Source organism: Phaenicophaeus curvirostris, chromosome 2 (genome assembly GCF_032191515.1).
Source record: "Phaenicophaeus curvirostris isolate KB17595 chromosome 2, BPBGC_Pcur_1.0, whole genome shotgun sequence".
In the NCBI taxonomy this organism is placed as follows: domain Eukaryota; kingdom Metazoa; phylum Chordata; class Aves; order Cuculiformes; family Cuculidae; genus Phaenicophaeus; species Phaenicophaeus curvirostris.
This window is the reverse complement of record NC_091393.1, coordinates 58,343,590-58,359,196: the sequence shown is the minus strand read 5'-3', so window position 1 is coordinate 58,359,196 and position 15,607 is coordinate 58,343,590. Positions and strand designations below refer to the sequence as shown.

The 15,607-nt window shown below is 43.1% G+C and overlaps 1 protein-coding gene across 1 annotated transcript in view; it reads left to right on the top strand.

Moving 5' to 3' along the window:
- Positions 1 to 2,771: 2,771 nt before the first annotated feature.
- Positions 2,772 to 15,607, top strand: part of UTRN (utrophin) — a 366,380-nt gene continuing 353,544 nt past the window's right edge. Inside the window, exon 1 of the mRNA XM_069852165.1 lies at positions 2,772 to 2,884. Within this exon, the coding sequence (XP_069708266.1) occupies positions 2,806 to 2,884 (79 nt within the window). The 5' untranslated portion in view covers positions 2,772 to 2,805. The remainder of the gene's footprint in view (positions 2,885 to 15,607) is intronic.

The window sequence follows — 15,607 nt, the reverse complement described above, 5'->3', positions numbered from 1 at the left end:
TAAAATGAATGTGTTGCCAAGCCTGGGCTGCTGGGCAGTATTTGGTTTTGTTACTAAGGCAGTGAGGTACTCGATGTTGGGAATCCATCTAACCTTGATGAGACCTGGGCCGAGAATGATTTATAAGATGAACCCTGGCCCACTTAAGGACTAACACAATAGGACTAAAAATAATCTTTGCTGAGACTTTAAAGACTAATACCATAAGATTCAACTATTCACATGGTAGAGATGTTTTTACTGATAGCGACTAACTGTTGAAATACACCGCTGGCAAAATGTCTAGGAGAAATATTAAAATATTAAAATATTTCCATGTCAGGGGGGTGGGAACTAAATGATTTTTAAGGTCCCTTCCAACCCAAACTATTCTATGATTCTATAATTCCATGATTCTATTTTAGGAGGGTGGAGGGTGTACCAACAGATGTCTCTGCACAAACTGAAACTGCAATCATCTTGACTTGCCAATTGGCAATGGCTATAAGCCGGACCCCAAGGCTTGTGGTCTTTGGAGGCTTCACCTGTCAGAAGACGCTCTGGGCAGGATATTTCCCACTTCCAGGAAAAAAGTCTCCAAATCCCCGCCATATCTCAGAGGCCCCCAGCAGCTGTAGATCTGGATGATGGTAACTTATTGACTAGGGCAAGTGGTAGTAATGTGTTTTTCTCTCTTAACCATTGTTTTTTTTATTGTGTAGTAACATTTAGGTGTATTGCCTTGTAGTGATTGTATTATCTTGAACATTATTACCTTATAGTATTGTTTGTCTTATGTGCACTATTTCATACTTTTTTGTTGCTCATTTCCTGTGTTGCGTAATCATATTTTTTCTTGAATATCAACAGTAAAATAGGTTTAGCCCTTTATTCTGGTGTCTAAATTTAATTGGCATCCTCAATCGACAAAAGCATAAATATTTAGCACCTTCTTGTAGCAAGACACGTGAACACATATTGGGCTGGGCGGCTGGGGCCTTAGGTGACACTGAGGAATTACTCACATGGTGTCTCTTTGATATTGCTGAAACTTCAGCCTAATGTTCACCAAGATATATAATGGCCATGTATCCAGCAGCCTCACAGTACAGGTGAGTAAAGACTACTTGCCTGAGCAAATAAGTGTATGTTGACGCCAAGCTGAGTGGTGCAGTTGCCACAGTGGAAGGACAGGATGTCATCCAGAGAGGCCTGGACAAGCTGGAGAAGTGGGACTGTGAGAACCTCGTGAGGTTCAACAAGGCCAAGTGCAAGGTCCTACACCTGGGTCGGGGCAATCCCTGGTTTTGATACAGGATGGGGGGTGATGTGATTGAGAGCAGCCGTGTGGAGAAGGAGTTGGGGGTGCTGGTGGATGAGAAGCTCAATGTGAGCCGGCAATGTGCGCTCACAGCCCAGGTGGCCAACCATGTCCTGGGCTGCATCAAAAGAAGTGTGGCCAGCATGGCCAGGGTGGTGATTCTGCCCCTCTATTCCTCTCTTGTGAGACCTCACCTGCAGCAGTGTGTCCAGTTCTGGCATCCTCAACATAAGAAGGATATGGAGCTCTTGGAACGGGTCCAGAGGAGGGCTACAAAGATGATCTGAGGGCTGGAGCACCTTCCATATGAGGACAGGCTGAGAGAGTCGGGCTTGTTCAGCCTGGAGAAGCGAAGGCTCTGAGGAGACCTTATATTGACCTTCCAGTACCTGGAGGAGCTACAAGAAAGCCAGGGAGGGACTGCTTACAAAGGCTTGTAGGGACAGGACATGGGGCGATGGGTATAAACTGGAGAGGGGCAGATTTAGACTAGACATAAGAATTTGTTCACGATGAGGGTGGTGAGGCACAGGCACAGGTTGCCCAGGGAAGCTCTGGCTGCCCCATCCCTGGAGGTGTTCAAGGCCAGGCTGGATGGGGCCTTGGGCAGCCTGGGCTGGTGGGAGGTGTCCCTGCCCGTGGCAGGGGGTGGGGGTGGAACTGGATGATCTTTAAGCTCCCCTCTACGATTCTATGTTCAGTGTCAGACTGCGCACCTGGTAAGAAATAAGTTAGTACGAGTGAAATATTTCAGTAATTATCTATTAGCGCACGGGGAATGAGCGCAGACCCCCAGCGGAGCACAAATTTACCGCTCCCCCCCCCGCCCCCCCCCCGCCCCGCCGGACCCTCCGCTCGCCGGGGCGGAGCCCTCGGGGCGGGGGGGGGGGGGGGGGCGGGAGCGCTCACCCGGCCCCGCCCCGTCCCGTCCGGGCGCGCGGCTCCGCCCCCTATAAAAAGGGCCCGCGCGGTCAGGGCGGCTTCTCCCGCGGCGGCGCCGCCGACAAAGGGGACCCGGGAGCGCGGGGCGGAGGAGGAGCAGGAGGAGGGGCCTCGCACGGAAAGTTGCCGAGTCCGCGGGCGGGGAAGCGCCCCCGCCACCGTGTCCGAGCGGCCGCTCCCCGGAGCCTCTCCGGGAGAAGGGAGGGGGGTAAAGTTTGTTCCCCAACTCCGAGCCGGGTGAGGGCGGGGCGGGGGCCGGCGCGGCGGGAGCCGCCGCTCGCTCGGAGCCGCCCGGGACCGTGTGCGGGGCTCGGCGCCCCCCGCGCTCGTCGCCCGCGCTCCCTTTGCCACGCCGGCCTCCCCCCTGAGTCCAGCGGGGGCGCCTGGTTTCGGTGTCCCCGCCGAGGTGGGCTCCGCCCGTGCGTGTCGGTCACACCTGGTGTCGCCGGGGGGGTCACGGCGCCGCTCTGCTCCTCCAGGTGCCGGGGCTGAGCCGGGGCCCTCCGCGGGAGCCTTCTCCTGACACCTCCGGCTGTGCCCGTGGTGCTCCTCAGCCCGGGAGCATGGCCCGCGTCTCTGACCGGGAGGAGGGACCTGACGCAGGACACAGCGAGTTCAGCGACATCATTAAGTCCAGATCAGGTAAGATGCCGAGAGAAACTCTCCCAAGTGACGGGGGACAGGACAAGAGGGAATGGCCTCAAGCTCCGCCAGGGGAGGTTTAGGCTGAATATTAGGAAAAAAAATTTCACGGAAAGGGTCATTGGGCACTGGAACAGGCTGCCCAGGGAGGTGGTCGAGTCGCCTTCCCTGGAGGTGTTTAAGGCACCGGTGGACGAGGTGCTGAGGGACACGGTTTAGTGTTTGACAGGAACGGTTGGACTCGATGATCCAGTGGGTCTCTTCCAACCTGGTGATTCTATGAAACGGCATTTCCCTGTTTTGCTCTCTACCTGTGGCTTATATTTTTAAACACGACGCCCTTCCAACTGTTTTTTTGTTGGTATATTGGTGGTACAGCGGGTGGCTGAAACTGTCATGCAGCTGTCGCGCAATTAAGTAATAGTAGTTGTAGATCTCTTGTTTTTTTTTGACATCGTTAGTTAAGTCTGTTTGTTTGGGATCCACCTCCTGCATTATAATTACCTCTGCTTTTGTAAATAACCATGTGCTTAAAGTGCTCTTATGCAAGCTAGTGTTGGCAGCTTCTGTGTTTATTCTGAGATGCTGAAAATGGCAACTGTGGCCGCAATACTGCACCTCCTAAAAGTGCGTGGTGGTAGTACTTGTGCAGTAAACTAATGTGATTCCTCCTTAATGTAAAACAGTTGTCTAGGACTGTTTGTTCAGGCATTTCCTCTGTCAAAATGTTCATGTAACAGATCTGAGGGTTATTGGAAAAACGTGGGGGTTTGTTTGGTTGTTGCATGTCTGAGTTTTCTGAGGCTGTCAGATGCTAGGGAGAGGTAAGGAGGTACCCTCATTTTAACAGGGGAAAGTGGAGGCTTTGGATGGGCAGAACGGAGTTGTTTGAGCCTTGATAGAAATTTGTGCTACATCCTGAGACTTGATGCTCACTGCTTTAGCCTCAAGGGCTGTCTTTACTCTCTTAAATGTGGAACACAACCATTAAAAGTTTTTCCTTAAATATCTGAAACCCAAGTTTGTTTGAAGTATTCCCTACTTTAAAAGCTGTAGCTCTTTGGTGGCTTAAAACACCAGATTACGTAGAATGTGGGTTTGAATTTGGATCCCATTGATGTTTGAAGTTTGTTTCTTAGACCTTCTCTTTCTAAGGAATACGGTCTTAGGTGGTGGCAGCCTTCCTCTTAACTTCTGGAAGTATGGAAGTTTTGTAAACAGAACAGCAATGGTTGTGGTTTTCCATCTTGAATTCTGTAGTGCTGGTTTACATTTTCTGCTGTTATTTTGAAACTTTTATTGGATGCAAGTGGGCGGTCAGCACCTCTAGGGCCTTTGAGTTTGGGGATGGCTTGTAGACAGTTTGTATGCGTGTTATGCACGCAAGCACTACAGTTTCATGGGATGTCTGAGGAAACACGGCTGTATTTGAGATTTTCCTTGGATGAACAAACTGTACAGAAAGTTCTGTTTTGTTAAGGGCAGACGGTTTTAAATCTCTTATTACAATCCCCTTAACTTTCTTATTCTCTGTTAATGAGAAAAGTATGTATATTCTAATACAACGCTAAAAGACTTGTGCGTTAAGTTAATAGCAAGTGAGGATGCATCTTAAAATAATTCATCTTTTCTAAATAGCACACCAGTTTGGATCTGGATGTGCGATTTCAAGTTAATTACTATACTACATAGCTCAGATCTAAACCATTCCCTGCAAGTAAACCTGTGGGAGGGATTTCCTAATGAAAGGGCTGAAGTTTCCTGAAGTACAGATGGCAGCAAATTAAAGGCTAGTTGTCAGGACTGTAGAAAAAGAAAATACGAGCTATGCTTCCATTTTTTCCAAGATATCTGGGAAAGGGAATGCTGATTTTATTACTTAGCAATATGGAGTTTTTTTGCTGGGAACATTTGTCTAGCATGGGGTACTCTTCCGTGCTCCAGTCACTTATACTGTGAAGAAGTGTTACCTCATAATTAACTCTTTGGGGTAACTATGGTTCTGTTTGTGTTTTGAGGCAGACAAGGTTTAGACTCTCCACTTTCCTTTCATTTGTCATAGAAAATGTGCTGTTATTCCATTTCTTGCTACTCTGAGTTCATCACCTGTGATATGGGGTAGCTCTAACACTTTGATTAGAGAGAGCATACAAATATGCATTTAATGTTTTTCTCTTAAGTAAAATACAAACCCCACTTCTAGTGGGTGAAAATCTTTAAGTGATTAAACCTGTCATAACATTTTTGAGTGCACATTAGTCCTATGCATTTTTAAATAAGAACACTGAAAACAGTTCATTCTATTCTAGTAAATAAAAGGTGAGGGAGATGTATCGTGTCCTGTGCAAGGGTTGCTTTCTCTGTGCTTTCCTGGGCATTTTTCTGTCTTTTCTCAACATGTTCTTCTATTTGGAAGAGTTCACCGAGCTGTCAGTGTATTGTGATTATTTAAAAATATTAATTTTCTAAAAGTGATGGTTAAGATACATAGCTAACTCTTATGTTTTGTTGTAACTTGGAAGAAAGTTCTCTTTTGGAATGCCAGTCTTTAGGAGGTTAGGCCTTAACAAAAAGTGGTACTAGTAAAAGTGTTTCTAAATATTTGGATACAATTGTAAACCTTAGTCTTTAGCAGTCTAAAACTGCTAAAAACGTAGTAGTCATTGCTGCTTTAGGTATCTTGCTGTGGAAAACTGGGAAGTAGCTAGAAAACTGTAAAGGTGGCACTGCTAATACAGTGATTGGTTATTGGAAATTTGAGCTTTGATCTAAAGCTACTATTAATGAGTAGCTCAGGGTTGTGTGGAGCCCATGCCTGTTTTTGAGCAGAACGAGCTTTTTTCTTAATGGCTTGTAATTGTGAAGCTACCAGGGTACCATGTGAAGGATATAGGAGGACTGCAGAAACCCATAGTTTTTCTATAGAGCAATCACAATCAATTAACGGTGGATTAGATTTCTATTTGTTGCTTGTGCAATAAAGTGTTCAGGGTTTCACAGATGGGGGAAAATTAATTTTGCAAGTGTCGAATTCATCCTTTGGCGTTTGAACTGAGAGGGTGAACACTTTCAACAGATCCCTGTATGATACTGTTTGTCAGAACAGTTTTTCCTTCAGTGGTCAGCAAGAAAATTTTCTATGAATGTGTTATGCTGTAGATGTTGTAAGCATAAGTGCTCGATTTTTTCAAAGCCAAAGAATTGTTTTTTTTTCCCCAGTAATGAGTTTTGTGACTTACGATATTAAAATAAGAAAGTAAGACTTCTTTCTGTGGTCCAATTAAAATTTATTATTTTGTGTTGGATGCCTCTTTGATTAGGCAGTTTCAGCACTCAGCTACAAGTTAGTTTTAAGACACATCTTCTGCACTTAGCCTTGGTCACCATTGCATTCTCTTCTGCCTTTTAAAACAACCGTTGACTATGATAATTACAATGGAGGCTGCCTTATGTTTGCAGAAGTACCAGGTGTCTTTTTGCCTTCTTTCCTCCTGCACCAGTAGGGGATGCAGATGACGGTATGATGTTTAAAGGGTAGGATTCTTGTTCCTGGGTAGTTATGTCGCATTTATATATTTATAATTGGCATTTATTTAGCATTGTTAGCCTGTGCTGTGGCTGTATGTCTGCATGATTGCTTGCCACGGAAAAGGGGTTTTCCCTCTTTTACTTTCCTTTTGTATGGAAGTAATGTATATGGAGCTGATTTATATCTTTGACAGGCATCTTTTGCAGATAGGTGAGCTTTTCTCTTTGCAGTAGCTTTCAGGAAGGAATGCTGTGGGATGATTGCTTTACAGTAGTGAAAACAGTGCTGTCATCACCAGGCATGAAGAACAGATGAGTCTTTGCTATGATTAATTATGGAAAAAAGACAAACTCACTTAAAATCTGTCACGGTGGTTTGGAATGGTAATATATAATTAAACAGTAAGGCACAACAGGAAAAACATTTCTGGAAGATTACTCTTTGCCTCTGGTGCATTTTAAGATATGAGTTCCTGTCTTAATTGAGAGGAACTTAATTCTCCTCATCTACCTTTCATTTTTAATTAAAATAAACATATGTGGCTGAAAGACTGCTTTGAGAAACTAACTTATTTTTGAAGTGTGTGTCTGTCCCTGTGAAGCAACGCTTACTTGGCTGGCAGTTCCCTTGCTCTGGGATCTCCCTGCCCTGCAGCACCACGTGTTGCCTTTGGAGCAAGTTCCTTTAGTTGTACCTCTCCCTGCCAGATTGCTACGGGCCAAACATGCTGCTTACCTTTTGACGTTCTGGCTCCATCGGTGTGAAATGCCCAGGAGTCGTTATAGTTGCAGGCATACCCTTAGGGTTCTGTCAAGTGGGTGCAGAGTTAGCATAGCTGGTTTTGCACAAGTGTTAAAGGCAAGTGACATATCTGATACTCCTTATTTCTAGCATCTAAAATGACTGATTTTTCAAACTGAACCTTTAGGTTGCTATAGCCTGGCTTCTCTGTTGTTTATATTGCCTCCTATTCTTGGGCTGTCTGCTGGGGACAGATTGTTTGTTGCAATGAGGACAGTTCTAGGGTATTGCGTAGCATTTATGAAATGGCAGATATGTAAGTACCAGGCTGTTTTCTTCTAGTCTCTTGATTGGTAGGTGAAAAGATAACATATGCTGCTCTGTGTGTTTGAAGCACGACTTTGCCTTGGAATAGAAATTGAGGCTCCTCAGGGAGGAGAAAAAAAAACCCAAACCATAAAAGCAGTCCATTGATTTGCGTGTGCTCTGCCAGGAAATGAAGACATAACCCTGGGCAAGAGCTGCTATGTGAAGCACTGCATGTAGTGTTAAGTGTTTCTAAAGAGGTCTAAAAGCTGGAGTGGAGGGAGGCAGCTGCTGGTGGCGTGGGATCTGTCACTGATGAAGGTCCATTGGAGAATGGATGCCTCTGTGAGGGACAGTCCAGGAGTAATATGAAGTTACTGCCTATGTCTCTCCCAGTGCTCTTTCAGGCTGTGTGTCCCCATCTCCCCTCAGGTCTGGAGGAAGAAGGAAGAGTCTCATAGTATCATGAAAATATTTTTATGTGCAAAGAAATTCTCGAAGTTCACACCATTGGACAGCTTAGCTAAGAATTAGCTCTTGGTAACTTCTTGTACTTTTCTTCCACACCTCTACTATTCCTTCTAACAGAATCATTTCTCTGTGGTGTGCATATTGGGGTTGACTCTTGTGAGCAGTGAAGAGTAGGGCAGTATTGTTAACATCTTTCAAATGCAAGTGAGTGGGGAGACAGACAGGAATAGGTAAATTGGTGTAGATGTGAAGGGACGAGGGGAAGAGCACATGTGCTTGAGCTGAACTCATGTAATTTCAGGACAGTATAGATGCTCTGCTGCCAGGTAGCAGCATGGATTGTTGCTTTCAGAGTGCACATGATCTGCTTTTCATGTGTCATACAGTATTCCTTCTTTGGAGGAAAATGCACAATTAAGAGTGCAGCTGTTCACACCCATCCCACAAACTGAGATGCTCCTAGCATGAAGCTGGGTGGAACTGTATTCATTTGGATGCCTTAACAGTCTGAAGACTGAATAACAGTGTTTAAACATCATGAGGTGGGAGGGAGGAGTTACATTGTCTGACTTTTCATTGTGTTAATGAAAGAATAAGTTTTAGTGCTCCGTACTTTGTTAGAAGTCTGTTTTATGTCTCCCTCCCCCAGTGTGTTTCTGAAATGAAATAGGGAAGCAAGCTGAGCTGTAATTTCAGAAAGTGACAGTATATACTCAGGAGAAAGCTGGGAGCTTTAAAGGTAGCAACAAAAATAACAGGCTAAGGAAATAGAAGAATCCTCTGGCATCTGTGGGTTTGACAGAAGACAGTGATACAGCTCTGTTGCAAGCTGTAGTTAGGGGAATGAGGCAAGAAACTACTGACTTGTAAATATACACAGCTGCAAAGTCAGCAAAATATCTGCCATCAAGAAACAGGAGTCAGAAACTGCTACTTATTTACTAGGATATGATGTCTTTGGACCTCTTTTTTGGAAGAACATCTAAACCACTTGATACTGCCTTTGGAGAGAGCAAAAAGAAAAACTTACTTTGATTATTGAACCTGACTTGAGTGGAGCCAAAAAAAGCCTGAACAGAAATACAAACATTTGTAGTTTTCTTTTGTAGCCACTTACCAGTGGGACCAGCAGGTTGGGGTTGGTACAGAGTCGCTGGCTGTGACTCCAGGTGTGTGTTCAAGCAGTCAGGAGGCTCTGGTGGACAGTGTCTGTAGAGGCAGGGGCTGGGCACTTCTTGTTGCTGCTAAAAGACAGCAGCTGTGATGGGGAGGGTGTGGGTAGTTGCAGTTCTTTCTGCCAAGGGTAGGGTTGAGTCAGAATATGTTACGGGCCATGCCCTCCTTCTGACTGTCTGACCAGCTCTGGATGTGAGCTGCAGTAATGCAGGGGAGCCTGATTGTCAATTGGGACCCATCTATAACCATGGCAGTGATCTTCTTGTGAAAGCTTCTTATGCTCAGGAATGTGTTCACTCTTTAATTTTCACTTTTAGATATTAATCTGAGTGCATGGGACAGATGCATTAAGCATGCTGAGATGCTGGAGAGGAATAACTTGAGCATTGCCTAGCTTCATTGGTAGTTTCTCCTCTGATGAGGGAACTGCTGTGCCACGAAGCATTCTCTGGCAGCCTAGCCCATTTTCAGATATAGGGGCCTCCTGCTGGGTGTGAAAGAAATGGGGAAGACCTGCTGAGTCTTTGGCCGGTGGTAGATATGGTGACTGTGTTTTGGTGAAAGACTGACCTCTATCTCAAACTGGCTATGTCCTGGTAGGAAAGGGTACGAATACATGACAGATTAGATGCATATTCTTAAGGTTATTTTGTTGATCAGTATAAGAAATATGCAGCAATACTTTTCAGCCACAAATTATTGGTAATGAAGGTCCTTTCTGGACTTCAACGCCTTTTCCCCTCACCTTGTGGAAAACCAGGAGGATCCACCATCCGGAATGTGGGTGATTCTGTAGAGGAGTTAGACAAACTTATAAGCAGGGTCACTGACTTGTGCAGTGCATCTAGCTGTGGAGAAATGTGCGCTTAAGTCATGAAACAACATGCTTTGGGCCTACGTAATTCATTCCACAACTAACTTTAGTTAGTTCCTTTGTACTCTTTTATTGCCTAGCATCAAATGTAGTTTTTTTCTCCCCTCCTGATTTGGATCATGGCAGAGGACCAAACGTAGAATATGCTCCTAAAATGTTATGTTACAAATTATTGATCAGAGAAAAGTGGTGTTATGAAATGTCTTGCTAGCTTTTTTTATTGTTACTAATTTACCATGCTATCCCGGATGAGCAGAGTAGTCTGTGCATGAATAACAAATGGAGGAGGTTTATTTGAACATTTTACAGAAGCATGCTGGGAATAGGGTGAAGCCTTTTGACTTCTGTGTTATTTTAATAGTTATAATATAAGATATGATTGTATTAAAAGAAGAAAATAAACTAGTGTTTAAATGCCAGGAGAAATATTCCCTCTTTTTAATCCTTTACGTATAACTTAATAATGAGCAGCAGCTATGGTCAGCATAAATTTCCAGAGAGTTCATTACTCTCTTTTTCTGGTGTCTACATGTACATTTTGTCCTTGGATGAGGCTTCTTGTGGAAATTCATGGGAACACATTATGTTAACACCATGCCTCTTTCTTGGGAAAAGACTACGTGGAATTTCAAAGTCCATCTGAATGTAGTTTTGCTCTCTGGTATGGTAGTACATAATCTTTCTGCTCTGAATGATTTTCTTCTGTGTTTATTTTTTCTTGAACCTGGCAGTAGTGCTGATTCTAGAGCTTACTGATTTCATTTACTGAGCTTTACAAAAGTTGATTTTTAGCTGATTCAACACACTGTTCATTCCAAATATGGTTTAACTTTGATATGAGAGTTGTTAAAGGTTACAACACAGATCTGAAGTATTTGCTTTGGTCTTCCTACAAAAAAATTGCATTTATGCACTTCATGATCTGTTCAGAGTAGTCTGGTGGAGTGTCAGACTCAGTGGCTAGGTACTTGCCGGTAAGGATGATGGGATCAAATGCTCCAGTCTGCTGCAGGTTCCTGGTGGGCTGGGGACCACAAGCCCTATTGCATACCTGGGACTCTGTGCTCCTGCCTCTCACTGTTGCCTGGGTCCCTCATGAGAGAAGACACCTGCCCCCAAGCATTAGTGTTTGAATATTGAGATTCAGGACAAAAGTATATATTTAAAAAACAGCTGCTGCCACTACCACTCAAATCCAATGTTCTGGTTTCACTAGATGGTGGAGAATTTAATAAAGACATGAAATATACTTTTGGAAGATTATATTGCTGTCTTGATAGGATAAGTCAGATGTTGACTGTTGTATTAACATGCATTTTATACTGAAGTGCAGAAACAGCATGTTTAAAACTGAGCAGAAGAAAGAGGAAGGAAGAGTTCAAATGGGGTTGTAATCATTGTCACAAATGTCATAGTGCTCTGTGGCTTTTCTGAAAGCTATTGAAACCTAATTCAAGTTCATTATTTGTCCTCTGAATGTTAACAAAGTTCTTTCTTGATTACAGGAAAAGCAGTATTAAAGGAAAGGAGAGTGAAAGCAGTCTCTACTATCTGCAATTTTAGTGAGGTTCTTTACAGGATCTCTGTTGATCTCAGGCCCCTCACTTGGTACTCAGCACTGCTGCCTTGCCAGGTGCTCCTTTTCTCTCTTCCTTTCTCCCCTGGTGAAGAGCAACACATAAACAATGAGTATAGGTGCAGCAAATAATCTCCAGCTCTAGCAAGAAGTTTCAAATGCCCAGGTACATCATACCACTAGTGGGAAAACTTTTCTGTTTGTGGGTATTGGGAAACTGATGGCATCAGTCTGTGGCATGTTTCCACATAGATGCTTTTCCTGGTTCTTTCTGATCCAAAGAGAACTAGATCAGTTGAGACTTACAGAGCTGTTGAGATGCAGGGAAGGAGTAGCTGCTGCATGAGCTGTGGTGGTGTCTGTTACTTCTCAGTCCTACAGCACAGGCTCTTTGACACCTCTCCAGAGTTTGGAAAAAATGCTTTTTATGCTAAAAAGGATTAATGCACCTGCATCTTTCTTATGCATCTGTATGTATATAGCAGGAGGGAGCATGAAAACCTGCTATGAGATCTCGGGACTGACTTCTCACAGTCCGTCTGTAGACCCTCTAGAGAAGTGAGGCATGGACCTGAGAAGAACCAATTTTAGCAGCTGTTTAGAAAGGTTTTCATTTAGCCTGTAATGAAGTGAGTGGTTCCTAAAACTTAAGAAACTTGAAGTTAATTAATTCCATGTAAGTTTCATTTTGTTCTTCAACATTAAGAGAGGAAATAATTTCCATACTAGATCTTGAAGGCTATTTGTCTTTCTGAGCCAAATTTCATGACTTCTTTGAGGCCTTCTCTTACTGTAATCTGCTGGAGCAGGCTTTCTGTCACTATATGGTAATAACGTCCTCAGCAGGCAGTGTTAAATATTTCATCATTGTTTAAGGATAGTAGTTACTTTGCTTATATAGTGACTAACAATATTGGGTGTGTTCATCTCTGTGAAGAAAATGCAGAAACAGAAGGCACCTTTTTTAATTTTTTAAACACGCCCCTCCCCCAGGCAAATGAACAAGATTTTTCTGATTGAAAAATCCCCAAATTAACTGATCTTTTAAACCAGAGCATTGAGCGAGACACACAACATGGTTGAAATTGGGTTCATGTTTGCCTGGAGAAAATGTGGGTGTTATGTTTGGAGAGCTGTTTCACCTGGTGCTATCAATGGGTTCTGAGCTCTCATGCAGGGCATGCATCGTACAGAGCTTGTTAGCTTGGGCATGGTTGAGTTTTGGCACCTGGCACTGAGGTGGCAAGTGTGATCATTATACACGATTATCCTGGTCAAATGCTTCCTAGCTTTATGATCTCTGCTTTACATTTATTTATATGGTGTAGTTGATCACATGAAGTGATGATGCAGCATGCTGTGGCTGGTGGTCTGATCCTTGGTGGTTTGCTGGGTGAGGTTGCTGTCATTTCACACAGGATCATGTGCAATGTACTTTGCTTCAATAGGTGCAGCTGTGGAAGGTACCCGCCTCACAGAGGAATGAGTGTGGTACTCCTGCTCCAGGGCACTATCACATTGCGGTAGCTCCTGCTTCTTGTAGCTACTTTTATGTTGCTCTTGAAACCGCCTCACTGGTTCACTTGATGCTACACCTAAATTAGGGGTTACTGGGTTAGGTCAGGGATCACTCTAGCATGTAATGCCCACTTCTGAGGCAGAATGAATTTTATCAACAGGAAGTGGGGTAGGAAAGGAAGAGGAGCACAACACCTGGTGGATCCCACAGTTCGTGGCTTTATAAGTAGAGAACATAATTCAGTGCCAATACATTTATGGTGTTCTAGCCAAAATCAAATGGAATGTAGTAGTTTCTTTGTCTATTGACTGGGAAGGATGTCTTTAGCACCGAGGAAGCTGGTGTGAAAGCAGTGAAGGGTTCCAGAAACCCTAATCTGTTGTAGGCATGTCAGGTTTACTCTTGCGCTCTGTCTCCCTCCAGTATAATGTTCAAGTCCTGGGCTGTTGTATTTATCATTAAATGATTCAGTGGCCTTAGTTTAAGTGGTTAAATTTAGTTTAGGGATGAAGTCTGTGGTTGACAGTGAAGTCCCTTCTGTCTAACAGGTCACTGGTTAAAATAGGATCCATGGCAAATATCACCACTGGACCTGGCTAGGAAAAAGTAATTAATGTTGGGTAATGTGCTTGTATGGAGGGTTTGTTTTAGCAGAGAAAATGAACACTTGGAGTTTGGTGAGTGCCTTGGAAGTCCTAGTATGTCCTTTACTCAACTGCAGTGCCTTGCTGCTTTCGGGGAGGGGGAGCTGGGATGGAGCAGAAACCATTAGCCATGTGGTAAAAATGGACTGTCTCTCTAATGCTCTGATAAATTGACTAAGACATGAAGGCTGCTTAGAAATATTTTGCTGATTTATTTTCCACACTAGTTCTTTCCACCTCTTGTTATAACTTATTGTTTTGGCCCTGCAGTCTTAGGCTTTAGCTTTGACTTTTGTCCCCATATAATAAAAATAGATGAACAGTTGAACTGGTTTTTTTTTCTGCCTGGGGAAAGAAGGAAGGGGTTAAAGAACATGAGTTCTCCTGATGTAATGCACTGTTGAAAGATGCTTATGTAGTGGTCATCTGGAACAAAAATTTGGCCTAGAACTACTGCAACCTGATTATGAAAGTATTCTGCTTAATTTGGATATAGGGAGGAGGAGAGAAATTGCGTAATGAATTGTAACTCTTTATACTTGTTTCTTACAAGTTGAAAAGTCTTTCTTATGGCTTTGGGTCCTTATGTGCGCGGAACTGACACATTTTTTTCCTTTATACCGAAGTGTACACAATTGTTTTTCTCCTAGTGGCTTGAGGACAGGAGGCAGAAAAAGGCTTTTAGTTCCTTATAAGATATTATGTCTGTCTGGTATTCTCATTTGCAATAAGACTCCTTTCATATTCTTCCAGCACTCAAAGAACCTTAATGCTGCCAGAAAAATGTAAAGAGGCTGTAGACACTTGGGGCTCAATTCTCATCTACAGTACAATGATGAAAAGTACATAGTACATTCTTGGCTCTCTTGAATTTAGCAGAGCCAAAAGGTTATCAGCTGATGGAGTAGATGAGTTGTAATTATGATAACTAATGTTACTGGAAGTCTTTAAAAAGCAATTGAATTAATTACGTTTGATCTTGGTGAGAATCTGTGGCTGTTGGGATGGATTTTGATGGGGATCTATTATCTGGGATGCAGTGTGGTGTAAGTAGGGTAAAAAATATGTGTGAATTGTGTGGGACTCATCTTCTTTGTATCTGTATTGTGGCGTACTTAATAGAATATATTCCCCCTTTTCTTTTTATTAACCCCCCTTTCGATGAATAAATTGAACTCTACTACAGTGTGGAATCTGCAAGGTATCTCAAGCCTTTTCCAGAGTCTGTCAAATTGTAAAATCTGCCTTCACTGAGAGTATGGTAGAGTTCATACCTTCTGTGTAAGGTGGGTATTATTAAAAGCTTTAAAACCTGCTTTGCAGACTTATTTTTAGACATAAGTGTTCAGTTAATGCATGAAACAGGAGCAAAGAGAGTTTCTGGTTAAGTTACTTCAAGGCATCCTTTGACTGACTTAAGAGGGACCAGGTAAATTTTGTTTTATAGTGTGTTCCTTAAAAGGCTTTAGACATTTTTTTTACCTCTTTCTGCAACACTTGGAATGTCAAGAATGCAGCTGGGGAGTGAGCGTGTTGGCCAGATCACATCTTCAAGTCATCAACTCATTGCAAATAATCATCTGCTATTTATTTAAATATTGGTTGCTTGAATAGGTAACCTGCTGCTCTACCATTCCAGTCCTAAAAAGTGCCCTATATTTTTGCTAAAGAGCAAGCTTATTTTTGAATAAGAGCAAGCAGTTTTAACTATACCTCAATGAGAAGTAGTGTATTAGTACAAAATGAGTGATTTTTCTTTACTAAAAACTTATCAGGAGTTGATTCAATGGTTATAGTTTGTCTTTTATTATAATAAGTGAAACTAGTTTAAATCCTCTCAGCTTTAAGAAATTAGTCCTGTTTCAAATTTGCTTCTGTAGAATAAAC